Source organism: Anthonomus grandis, chromosome 9, assembly GCF_022605725.1.
Source record: "Anthonomus grandis grandis chromosome 9, icAntGran1.3, whole genome shotgun sequence".
NCBI lineage: Eukaryota > Metazoa > Arthropoda > Insecta > Coleoptera > Curculionidae > Anthonomus > Anthonomus grandis.
In genome coordinates this window covers 30,042,705-30,055,600 of record NC_065554.1, presented here as the reverse complement: position 1 = coordinate 30,055,600, position 12,896 = coordinate 30,042,705, and the positions used below count along the sequence as shown (strand labels likewise).

General features: G+C 29.7%; 1 protein-coding gene across 3 annotated transcripts in view; it reads right to left on the bottom strand.

The window, feature by feature from the left end:
• The window catches only part of LOC126740801 (trafficking kinesin-binding protein milt), a 102,488-nt gene that overhangs the window by 51,963 nt on the left and 37,629 nt on the right, over positions 1–12,896 (bottom strand). Inside the window, exon 1 of one of the 3 annotated variants that reach the window (XM_050446975.1) lies at positions 7,757–8,213. The exons of the other annotated variants lie outside the window; for them this stretch is intronic. Within the exon in view, the coding sequence (XP_050302932.1) occupies positions 7,757–7,856 (100 nt within the window). The 5' untranslated portion in view covers positions 7,857–8,213. Of the gene's footprint in view, positions 1–7,756; positions 8,214–12,896 lie in introns of those variants that run through there. 3 annotated transcript variants of the gene reach the window in all.

Below are 12,896 nucleotides of genomic sequence, written 5' to 3'. Positions count from 1 at the left end.
GAAAAGAAAAAAAACTCCCATTTCACCCATTTAATTATCTCGCATGATTCTATAAAATTTATCAATTTGTCGCATCAAAATAACGAATTGCTTCGATCGAAAGAAGAAAGTTACGCCCATCGTGGAGTCTCCTCCATATACGATTTAATTTATCAAAACAAACTGCACCGTTAGAGAATGTTGGCCTACAGGTTTTTCAAGTTCATTAATTTTTTTTCTCGTTATTCCTCTCGTGCATTTATGTATATGCACTTGGCCTTTCTATAAAATGAATATTCAATTATTAAACGTTTATAAAATTATTTCTGTGCCTTCGCAAAGGTACAGTTAAGACGCGTTGAAAAAACTGTTTGGTGAACTATAACGAACTGGTAAATGTCAAAATCATGATAGTGCACTGGGCGTTTAGGAAAAATGTGATATCGGTTTTAGGTTTACACCCAAAATATCATTGACATAAAATAATGACGTAATAAGATTCAACAGAAACTTTTTCAACTCCCCAAATTATGTTTATGCCCTCAATAAGCTATAGTCTATTTCAAAAATGTAGAGAGTACCTTATTAAGTATGCAAAAGTGGTACATAAAAAAATGTTTTTTTCAATATCTGATTTAAAAAAACATTAATACAATAGCAGAATATATTTCTTGGAAAATATATGACATCAAGATTTTTCTTCAAAAATCTATATATAATTAAGTACTCATTAATTTTTTGACAAATTTAATTTTTTTACTGGGGATTTAAAAGGTAATTTTTATTTTAAGAAAAAGCAATGGCGTATATAAAGCAAAAGTTCTGTATGGATGCCATTAATTAGAACTTATTTTTTGAATCATAAATTCCTTCTTAAATTTACTCTCTAAGTCTAGGGACTAAAACCATATATCATTAAAATATTATTATAGAGGTAATCAGTAAATTATTATTATTAGTAATTTCCACAACACAAATTTTGTTTGTAAGTAGATTGATCAACATTAATCATCATAAGAAATTGTATTTTCGTTATTTAATTTAATTACACATTAATAACACAGGAATTCTCAATGTTAATGTAAAAAAATTATGAACACTTGTCAAGTGGTTCCTACGTAAGGCCCCTTGACAAAATTGTCCCTAATTCAACGAGTTCTTGAGCTACAAGACACATTCTGATATGGAAACGTTAAGATAAATTTCATGTTTTTATTCTAACATTTCCAAGCATATCTTTTTTTAATTACATCAATCCAATATTCCCAGTTACTACTCTGAGCACATACAAGTTATATTAAGATCAGAAGGGTTTAACTGGTTATAAGTTGAATTATTAAATCTCTATGTTCAAGGAGCAGAGCTTTTTGATTCAATTATATTTCAGTTATTAATTCAGAGAAAAATTAGAAAGGAATTAAATAGGATTGAAATGAATAGTCAATAGTTTGTCATGAATTCGTGACGATGTGTAGATAAATTTACTTATTAAATTGAAGTACCAAGGAGATAGTGGAACGTAAATTATGCTGTAGGCTTCGTGTGAACTTTATCTGGTGAACTGTTGAATTGGTAGGAACAATTAATAAAAAAGTTATCTTTGAAACTGCTTTTTTATCATAGAAACTTGATTTTTTTCAAATTTGAACTAACTATACCAGTGGCTTATTCCAATCACCTACATCACGAAAATACCGGGTTATAATGGGATTCGAGCATAACTAACTGAATGAGAGCACTTTGAAAATTCGGAAAAAGTCGTTTTTCGACCTCGTTTTTGAGCCTAAAATGGGCTGTAAAAATGCGATATTTCAGCTAATATAAGAGGTACGACCTCGCGGAAGGTCTCGCTGGATTCAGAAGGCCAAAACTAAGACAGAACCGTTGGAATTTTTCCGATAGTGCCTATAGAAGCCGAGATATTGACCTCCAAAGTTTAGAATTTTTCATTTTTCGGGTATCGAATTTTTCAGCAAAAACTGATTTTTTTCGAAATTGGACTTACTATACTAGCGGCTTCCTCGTATCACCCACATCACGAAAACACCGGGTTATAATGGGATTCGAGCATAACTAACTGAATGAGAGCACTTTGAAAATTCGGAAAAAGTCGTTTTTCGACCTCGTTTTTGAGCATAAAATGGGCTCTAAAAATGCGATATTTCAGCTAATATAAGAGGTACGACCTCGCGGAAGGTCTCGCTGGATTCAGAAGGCCAAAACTAAGACAGAACCGTTGGAATTTTTCCGATAGTGCCTATAGAAGCCGAGATATTGACCTCCAAAGTTTGGAATTTTTCATTTTTCGGGTATCGAATTTTTCAGCAAAAATTGATTTTTTTCGATATTGGACTTACTATACCGTATTGCGGCTTCCTCGTATCACCCACATCACGAAAACACCGGGTATAACGAGATTCGAGTAAAACTAACTAAATGAGATCACTTTGAAAATTCCGACAGTCATTTTTCGACCTCGTTTTTGAGCCTAAAAAGAGACTAAAAATGCGATATTTCAGCTAATATGAGAGCTACGACTTTGCATATGGTCTCGTTGGATTCAGAATGACGAAACTAAGACAGAACCGTTGACAGTTTTTAGATGGTCCCAATAGAAGCCGAGATTTTGACCTCCAAAGTTTGGGATTTGCCATTTTTCGGGTATACTCTCCCGTATCGAATTTTTCAGCAAAAATTGTATAATGAAAGTGTTGTCATATTCGTTTTATTCTTATAACTAAACGAATTCGTTGGAAAATACTATCTAACTTAACTAACATCTTCATTAATTAAAAAAAAAATTATACGGATTTTCTGAGGATAAAAAAGCTTTTTGGCTCATATCACATATTAGAATGTTTTCATATATTACTGTTGCAACTAGAAAAACCACCAATGATTGCATTCAAGGTTAACCGTCCTATAAAAAGAGTCAATAAATGAATGACAACAGGCCCGTACGACCGCAAAGGAACCGATGCGATGATGTCAATCGTTAAATTTACATTTCGCTGGTGCAATGCCAAAGTTTCTGTTTTTATTCTAAAATAAATTAAGTGAACATCGTTAATTTTATATAACAAGGACTTTGGACAACGCATACATCTGTTTTTTTCCCTAAAAATCTATTGATCGGATCGAAAATTGAATACCATTGAATACATTCATTGTCCAGGGTACTTTTATCAACGAGTGTCTTTTCACAGATCTAATGATCAAATCAGACGGTCTTAATCTACGAAATCTACTATTTAATTTAAAATAATTTGTTTGTTTATTAAAAAAAAAATTATGGGGGTCTTATTCTTTTTCAATGTGCTCTCTCTGACCATTAACGTGTACCGAATAAATAATTTTAAAAAATCTTCAAGCAAAGTGTAGTTTTTTTAAAGAATCCACCATCCACACCAAAAAGAAACTAGACATAGAAATTCCACCCAACAATCATCACAAGAGATTAAGAAAAACCCCACTGATCTGGATAGTTCATTTATACCATCAAAGAAAACCAACCAACGTTTTAACAATGAAAAATAAGTCATTAAATGAATACATAAACGTACCTCAAGTAATTTCCACACACACACACACACCACTGTAATTAACTAATTTTAATCATACCGCAGTTTGTTTACATTTTATTAAACAATAACAGAGTCACCGTTTCAGTTTGTTTACCTCGCAGGTACTGAACTCACAGCGAGAATTAGTGGTAGAGAGGCTGCTGGGTAGTACGAGGAAAAGAAGAAGAAGTAGATAGAAAGAAATGGCATTCTTAACATTCCCATTAGTAAACGAGGGAATAAAGAAGGAAAAGTTGTTTTTATTGATGACTGCTTTTTGGTTACTTAAGACATAGATAGAAGGGATATTTAGGGGGGTCACGTAGGCCACTATAAATGCTAGAAGATGTGCTCTAATAGGACTCATTTTAAGTTGGAGATTAAGTTTTATATGGTTAAGAAGGCAAATTGTATGTATGGTAGAGATGCTTTAAGAATTTTGTTGTTAGTACAGTTTAAGCAATATTTTCCACACAGTTTTTAGGTTAAAATGGTGTATGTAAATACTAAATTGTTAATACAGGCACATACTCTGGAGTCTAAAAGCATAGTCAATAATTATATATTTCTTCCAGGGACTTGAGAGAAAGAGACAGAGAGACCTCGGTGTCTAAAAGTATAGAACAAGTCAATAACTAGGGTCCTAGTTTGGTGAAACATAAAACCTTTATATGTTTTATAAATTATACCGAATATTATTAAGATGATTAGAGGAATGACTCAATCAATTGCCTGGAATTAGTCAATAATTATATTCCAGTTACTTGATAGAAAGAGAGACAGAAAGAACTGTTCCTAAAATCATAGAACTCATTGGTTTTTCTATTTTTCAACTGCTTAGAATTAGACAATAATTATATACAGGGTGTCCCAAAAGTATGGACACACCCAAAAATCTTGGGAAATATGGGCGCTAGAAAAAATCTTTAAATACAAAAGTCTTGGGGAATCAATCGGTGCATCTGATAGTAACCTTAAACTTGACCTTGAGCTTGACCGTCAAGGTTATTTGAAGGTCAAAGCGATTTTTTTTTATGGGAACCCCTATTTTTGACACCGGATTCTGAGAGAGCGGAAAATTTTACGTCCGGGTATGTATTGAGGTATGAGGCTGAAGTAATCCCGAGCGATCAAATAGAGGTCAAATCTTAAAACTTCTTAAAAATCTCGCGAGTTTCGAGACCTTCAAATGACCTTGAAAATGAGGTTCAATGTCAAATCCAAGGTCACCGTTGGGTTCCTCGTTAAGACTTACCTAGGGTATGACCTTTATTTGTTTTCTTTTACCACTGAACTATTTTTCTTTATTTCTTACAGGTACTTGAGAGAAAGAGAGACAGAAAGAACTGTCCCTAAAAGCATAGAACTCATTGGTTTTTCTATTCTTCAACTGCCTAGAATTTGACAATAAATATATATATTTCTTCCAGGTACATGAGAGAAAGAGAGACAGAAAGAACTGTATCTTAAAACCATGAAACCCATTGGTTTTTCTATTTTTCAACTGCCTGGAATTAGACAATAATTATATATATATCTTCCAGTTACTTGAGAGAAAGAGAGACAGAAAGTACTGTATCTAAAAGCATAGAACTCATTGGTTTTTCTATTTTTCAACTGCCTAGAATTAGACAATAATTTTATATATTTCTTTAAGGTATTTGAGAGAAAGAGAGACAGAAAAAACTGTTCTTAAAATCATAAAACCCATTGGTTTTTCTATTTTTCAACTGCCTGGAATTAGACAATAATTATATATATTTCTTCCAGTTACTTGAGAGAAAGAGAGACAGAAATAACTGTTTCTAAAAATCATAGAATCCATTGGTTTTGCTATTTTTCAACTGCCTAGAATTAGACAATAAATATATATATTTCTTCCAGGTACATGAGAGGAAGAGAGACAGAAAGAACTGTATCTAAAAATCATAGAATCCATTGGTTTTTCTGTTTTTCAACTGCCTGGAATTAGACAATAATTATATATATATCTTCCAGTTACTTGAGAGAAAGAGAGACAGAAAGAACTGTGTCTAAAACCATAAAACCCATTGGTTTTTCTGTTTTTCAACTGCCTGGAATTAGACAATAATTATATATATTTCTTCCAGGTACATGAGAGAAAGAGAGACAGAAATAACTGTATCTAAAAGCATAGAACTCATTGGTTTTACTATTTTTCAACTGCCTGGAATTAGACAATAATTATATATATTTCTTCCAGGTACATGAGAGAAAGAGAGACAGAAAGAACTGTGTCTAAAATCATAAGACCCATTGGTTTTTCTGTTTTTCAACTGCCTGGAATTAGACAATAATTATATATATTTCTTCCAGGTACATGAGAGAAAGAGAGACAGAAATAACTGTATCTAAAAGCATAGAACTCATTGGTTTTACTATTTTTCAACTGCCTGGAATTAGACAATAATTATATATATTTCTTCCAGGTACATGAGAGAAAGAGAGACAGAAAGAACTGTGTCTAAAATCATAAAACCCATTGGTTTTTCTGTTTTTCAACTGCCTGGAATTAGACAATAATTATATATATTTCTTCCAGGTACATGAGAGAAAGAGAGACAGAAATAACTGTATCTAAAAGCATAGAACTCATTGGTTTTACTATTTTTCAACTGCCTGGAATTAGACAATAATTATATATATTTCTCCCAGGTACATGAGAGAAAGAGAGACAGAAAGAACTGTATCTAAAACCATAAAACCCATTGGTTTTTCTGTTTTTCAACTGCCTGGAATTAGACAATAATTATATATATTTCTTCCAGGTACATGAGAGAAAGAGAGACAGAAAGAACTGTGTCTAAAATCATAAAACCCATTGGTTTTTCTGTTTTTCAACTGCCTGGAATTAGACAATAATTATATATATATATCTTCCAGTTACTTGAGAGAAAGAGAGACAGAAAGTACTGTATCTAAAAGCATAGAACTCATTGGTTTTTCTATTTTTCAACTGCCTAGAATTAGACAATAATTTTATATATTTCTTTAAGGTATTTGAGAGAAAGGGAGACAGAAAGAACTGTTCTTAAAATCATAAAAACCCATAATTGTTTTTGTATTTTTCAACTGCCTGGAATTAGACAATAATTAAACAGATGAGAGAAAGAAAGAAAGAGACAGGAAGAACTGTGTCTAACAGCATAAAACCCATTTGTTTCTCTATTTTCCTCTGGAAATTTTAGAAAGGATTAAAAGATACATACCCCTAATATATATACCTCTAAAAAAAATACTTACTTATTGTACAATTAAGTATATTTCTTCCAGGCACCTGAGAGAGAGAGAGAGAGAGAGAGAGAGAAACAGACAGAAACCCCGGCGTCTAAGAGCATAGAAATAGTTAGTAACTATATATTCCTTCCAGGCACTTGAGAGAAATAAAGAGTAAGAGATAGAGAGAGAGAACACAGAGAACTGTGCTTAAAAGCATAAAACCCATTTGTTTTTATTAATTGAAGCAACTCCTGTTTTTTCCTCTCTGTACGTTTATAAAACCTTTTTTTTATAAAACAAATTTTTAAATAGTATAAAGCTCAATTAACAATTCATACCATTTTTAATCTATTTTTAAGTTAAAATTGTTCTAAAACTTGAAGACGATTAAGGAGTCACTCATTGCTAATAGAGCAATGCAACAGGCCAAGAAATGTGTAAAAAATTGTTGTAAACTAAAAAATCAATTTTCTATTGATCTATAATAGATTTTTATGAGGGCAAGTATTACAGTTTATATACAGGAACAAACTAAATAAATATGATATAGAACATAAGTAGATAACTATACATCTAAGGTCCAAATGGAGTCATAAAAACGTACTTTAAGACGGTAGAAACCCATCAGAAATGCCGAAAAATCTCACGGATAATCATAATAAACTCAAGTCTTCGTTGTACAATTAATTTATATTTTATATCCAATACAAATCGACGCACACTTCCTGCTCTTTAAATTTCATTAAGTAATTTCTTTGGCACGTTAAAAATATTTTAACGACGTTACGTGAAAGAAATCGCCCGACGGCAAGACAAGACGAAGAAATTACGATGCCCATGTATAAAACCCAACAAACCGCTTTGTAATAGAAAAAGTTGCTTCATTAATGAATCGCTCTTTTTTTAATAATAATAATAATAATAAATCGACCTGGTGGTAAAAAATGATGTCTATAAACGCACTGACAATTTACCATTGTTCCATGTACTGAGCACCTCTCCCTGTTTCTCCCAATCCCGGACGTTAACAGATCTGCCATTTCGGACTCTACGTCCGCAAAGTCCACGTTGCATCCTGTAGGAACACCGAACTATCCCGAACACTAACAGTCATATTAACTATGCATTACTTTACACTAGAGTCCTATACTTGAAAGAACTTGCCTTATATTATAATAAGTCTTATGACGGATTCAGTATGTTTTAAATTAAAAATTTACTCTCTATTAGTAATGGTAAAAACAGTAAAAAAATTAATGTGCTGTGCTGTAATCACCAAAATATCAGGGAAATATAAAATTAATTTGTTTCTTGATGGTTTTACAACTGTAATAAAATCTTACAACTCTAAAGCCAGTATTCTAAAATAAGAAAACTGTTATGTGAATGAATGAATGAGTGTTGAACCGACGCACACGATTTGCCGTGTAAGTTTGGACTGAGTGACTGTGAAACCGAAAGAATCCTAGTGGATTTTGGATGTGGGCCAACCAGTGCCAGGTTTTTGGGTTTTGAATACAAAGGGGGCTTTAAAAAGTCAAATCTCGAGGGGTTTGAAGAGATGGGACCGTATGGATGGTGTCATGTGATCCGGTGACCTGGTGGATGTATACAGTTGGATTTTGAATTTTAAAAATTGAGTTAATGGTTGTTGTGTAATTGGCATCTAAAGTTATGGTGATTAATTTGCCTGAATTAGTTCTCAAAGTTCAAGGAACATTGATTTTGTTTTCTGAAAAATTCACTAAATGTCCATAAGTTTGAAGGCTCTTCCCTGAACGTATTTTTTAAAATTGAACAAAATATTAAGAAAAATTGATTTTTTGGAAATTTGATTTTTGTTCCTATTGAATTGACAAAATATCCATGACTCAAAAACTAAATCTCAAAAAAATTTAAAAAATCGTTTTCAGGTTCTTCAATATAATTCATTGGACACCTATATCAGGGTTTTTCCAAAATCGTACAAAATATTGAGTAAAAATTGATTTTTTGAAAATCGATTTTTATCCCTAAAAAATTGACAAAATATCCATAACTCAAAAACTAAGTCTCAAAAAAATTTGAAAATTCATTTCCAGGTTCTTCAATTTAATTCATTGGACACCTATTTCAGGGTTTTTCCAAAATTGTACAAAATATTGAGTAAAAATTGACTTTTTGAAAATTGATATTTATCCCTGAAAAATTGACAAAATATCCATAACTCAAAAACTAAATCTCAAAAAAATTTGAAAATTCGTTTTCAGGTTCTTCAATTAAATCCATTGGACACCTATTTCAGGGTTTTCCTAAAATTGTACAAAATTTTGAGTAAAAATTGATTTTTTGAAAATTGATTTATATCCCTGAAAAATTGACAAAATATCCATAACTCAAAAACTAAATCTCAAAAAAATTTGAAAATTCGTTTTGAGGTTCTTCAATTAAATCCATTGGACACCTATTTCAGGGTTTTCCTAAAATTGTACAAAATATTGAGTAAAAATTAATTTTTTTGAAAATTGATTTTTATCCTTGAAAAATTGACAAAATATCCATAACTCAAAAACTAAATCTCAAAAAAATTTGAAAATTCATTTTCAGGTTCTTCAATTAAATCCATTGGACACCTATTTCAGGGTTTTCCCAAAATTATACAAAATATTGAGTAAAAATTGATTCTTTGAAAATCGATTTTTATCCCTGAAAAATTGACAAAATATCCATAACTCAAAAACTAAATCTCAAAAAAATTTGAAAATTCGTTTTCAGGTTCTTCAATTAAATTCATTGGACACCTATTTCATGGTTTTCCTAAAATTGTACAAAATATTGAGTAAAAATTGATTTTTTGAAAATTGATATTTATCCCTGAAAAATTGACAAAATATCCATAACTCAAAAACTAAATCTCAAAAAAATTTGAAAATTCGTTTTCAGGTTCTTCAATTAAATTCATTGGACACCTATTTCATGGTTTTCCTAAAATTGTACAAAATATTGAGTAAAAATTAATTTTTTGAAGATTGATTTTTATCCCTGAAAAATTGACAAAATATCCATAACTCAAAAACTAAATCTCAAAAAAATTTGAAAATTCGTTTTCAGGTTCTTCAATTAAATCCATTGGACACCTATTTCAGGGTTTTTCCAAAATTGTACAAAATATTGAGTAAAAATTGATTTTTTGAAAATCGATTTTTATCCCTGAAAAATTGACAAAATAACTCAAAAACCAAGTCTCAAAAAAATTTGAAAATTCGTTTTTAGGTTCTTCAATTAAATTCATTGGACACCTATTTCAGGGTTTTCCTAAAATTGTACAAAATATTGAGTAAAAATTGATTTTTTGGAAATCGATTTATATTCCTGAAAAATTGACAAAATATCCATAACTCAAAAACTAAATCTCAAAAAAATTTGAAAATTCGTTTTCAGGTTCTTCAATTAAATTCATTGGACACCTATTTCAGGGTTTTCTCAAAATTGTACAAAATATTGAGTAAAAATTGATTTTTTGAAAATCGATGTATATCCCTGAAAAATTGACAAAATATCCATAACTCAAAAACTAAATCTCAAAAAAATTTGAAAATTCGTTTTCAGGTTCTTCAATTAAATTCATTGGACACCTATTTCAGGGTTTTTCCCAAATTGTACAAAATATTGAGTAAAAATTGATTTTGTGAAAATCGATTTTTATCCCTGAAAAATTGACAAAATATCCATAACTCAAAAACTAAATCTCAAAAAAATTTGAAAATTCGTTTCCAGGTTCTTCAATTAAATTCATTGGACACCTATTTCAGGGTTTTCTCAAAATTGTACAAAATATTGAGTAAAAATTGATTTTTTGAAAATCGATGTATATCCCTGAAAAATTGACAAAATATCCATAACTCAAAAACTAAATCTCAAAAAAATTTGAAAATTCGTTTTCAGGTTCTTCAATTAAATTCATTGGACACCTATTTCAGGGTTTTTCCAAAATTGTACAAAATATTGAGTAAAAATTGATTTTGTGAAAATCGATTTTTATCCCTGAAAAATTGACAAAATATCCATAACTCAAAAACTAAATCTCAAAAAAATTTGAAAATTCGTTTCCAGGTTCTTCAATTAAATTCATTGGACACCTATTTCAGGGTTTTCTCAAAATTGTACAAAATATTGAGTAAAAATTGATTTTTTGAAAATCGATGTATATCCCTGAAAAATTGACAAAATATCCATAACTCAAAAACTAAATCTCAAAAAAATTTGAAAATTCGTTTTCAGGTTCTTCAATTAAATTCATTGGACACCTATTTCAGGGTTTTTCCCAAATTGTACAAAATATTGAGTAAAAATTGATTTTGTGAAAATCGATTTTTATCCCTGAAAAATTGACAAAATATCCATAACTCAAAAACTAAATCTCAAAAAAATTTGAAAATTCGTTTCCAGGTTCTTCAATTAAATTCATTGGACACCTATTTCAGGGTTTTCTCAAAATTGTACAAAATATTGAGTAAAAATTGATTTTTTGAAAATCGATGTATATCCCTGAAAAATTGACAAAATATCCATAACTCAAAAACTAAATCTCAAAAAAATTTGAAAATTCGTTTTCAGGTTCTTCAATTAAATTCATTGGACACCTATTTCAGGGTTTTTCCCAAATTGTACAAAATATTGAGTAAAAATTGATTTTGTGAAAATCGATTTTTATCCCTGAAAAATTGACAAAATATCCATAACTCAAAAACTAAATCTCAAAAAAATTTGAAAATTCGTTTCCAGGTTCTTCAATTAAATTCATTGGACACCTATTTCAGGGTTTTCTCAAAATTGTACAAAATATTGAGTAAAAATTGATTTTTTGAAAATCGATGTATATCCCTGAAAAATTGACAAAATATCCATAACTCAAAAACTAAATCTCAAAAAAATTTGAAAATTCGTTTTCAGGTTCTTCAATTAAATTCATTGGACACCTATTTCAGGGTTTTTCCAAAATTGTACAAAATATTGAGTAAAAATTGATTTTGTGAAAATCGATTTTTATCCCTGAAAAATTGACAAAATATCCATAACTCAAAAACTAAATCTCAAAAAAATTTGAAAATTCGTTTTCAGGTTCTTCAATTAAATTCATTGGACACCTATTTCAGGGTTTTCTCAAAATTGTACAAATAATTAAGTAAAAATTGATTTTTTGAAAATTGATTTTTATCCCTGAAAAATTGACAAAAAATCCATAACTCAAAAACCAAATCTCAAAAAAATTTGAAAATTCGTTTCCAGGTTCTTCAATTTAATTCATTGGACACCTATTTCAGGGTTTTTTCAAAATTGTACAAAATATTGAATAAAAATCGATTTTTCAAAAAATGGATTATTTTCTCCATGAAAAATTGAATAATTGATAATAACTCAAAAGCCATAAAAAATGGATTTGTATTCAGGTTTTTTAATGAATTTTATTGCACACTTGTTTCAGGGTTTCTTCCAAATTGTACAAAATTCTAAGTAAAAATCGATTTTCCAAAAAATGGCTCTTTTTCCGCTAAAAATTGTACAAAATGATGATAACTTGAAAACCATAATCACATTTTTCAATGGGCCCTTGTAGAGTTTTTCCAGAACTGTACTAAATAAATATTGAATAAACATTTAATTTTTTTAAAAATTGCATGAAAAATTTACAAAATAACGATATCTTAAAAACCAGGTATCAAAAAAAAATTGAAAAATTGTATTCAGCTCTTTTAATTAAATCCGTTGGATTTATTTCACGTTTTCTTCCAAATTATACAAAATATTGAATAAAAATCCGTTTTTTGTGAAAAATCAATTTTTTTCATAAAAAATGTACAAAAAGATGATAACTATAAAACCAGGTATCAAAAAAAAATTGAAAAATTGTATTCAGGTCTTTCAATCAAATCCATTGGGTTTATTTCAGGGTTTTTTTTAAATTGTACAAAATTCTGACTAAAAATTGATTTTTTGAAAAACGAATTATTTTCTCATGAAATTTGCACAAAATGACCATAATTTAGAAACCAAGTATCAAAAAAAATTTAAAATTTGCATCTAGGTTTTTCAATCGAAGTATCGAAAAATTGAGTTTTTCTCTCAAAAATTTAC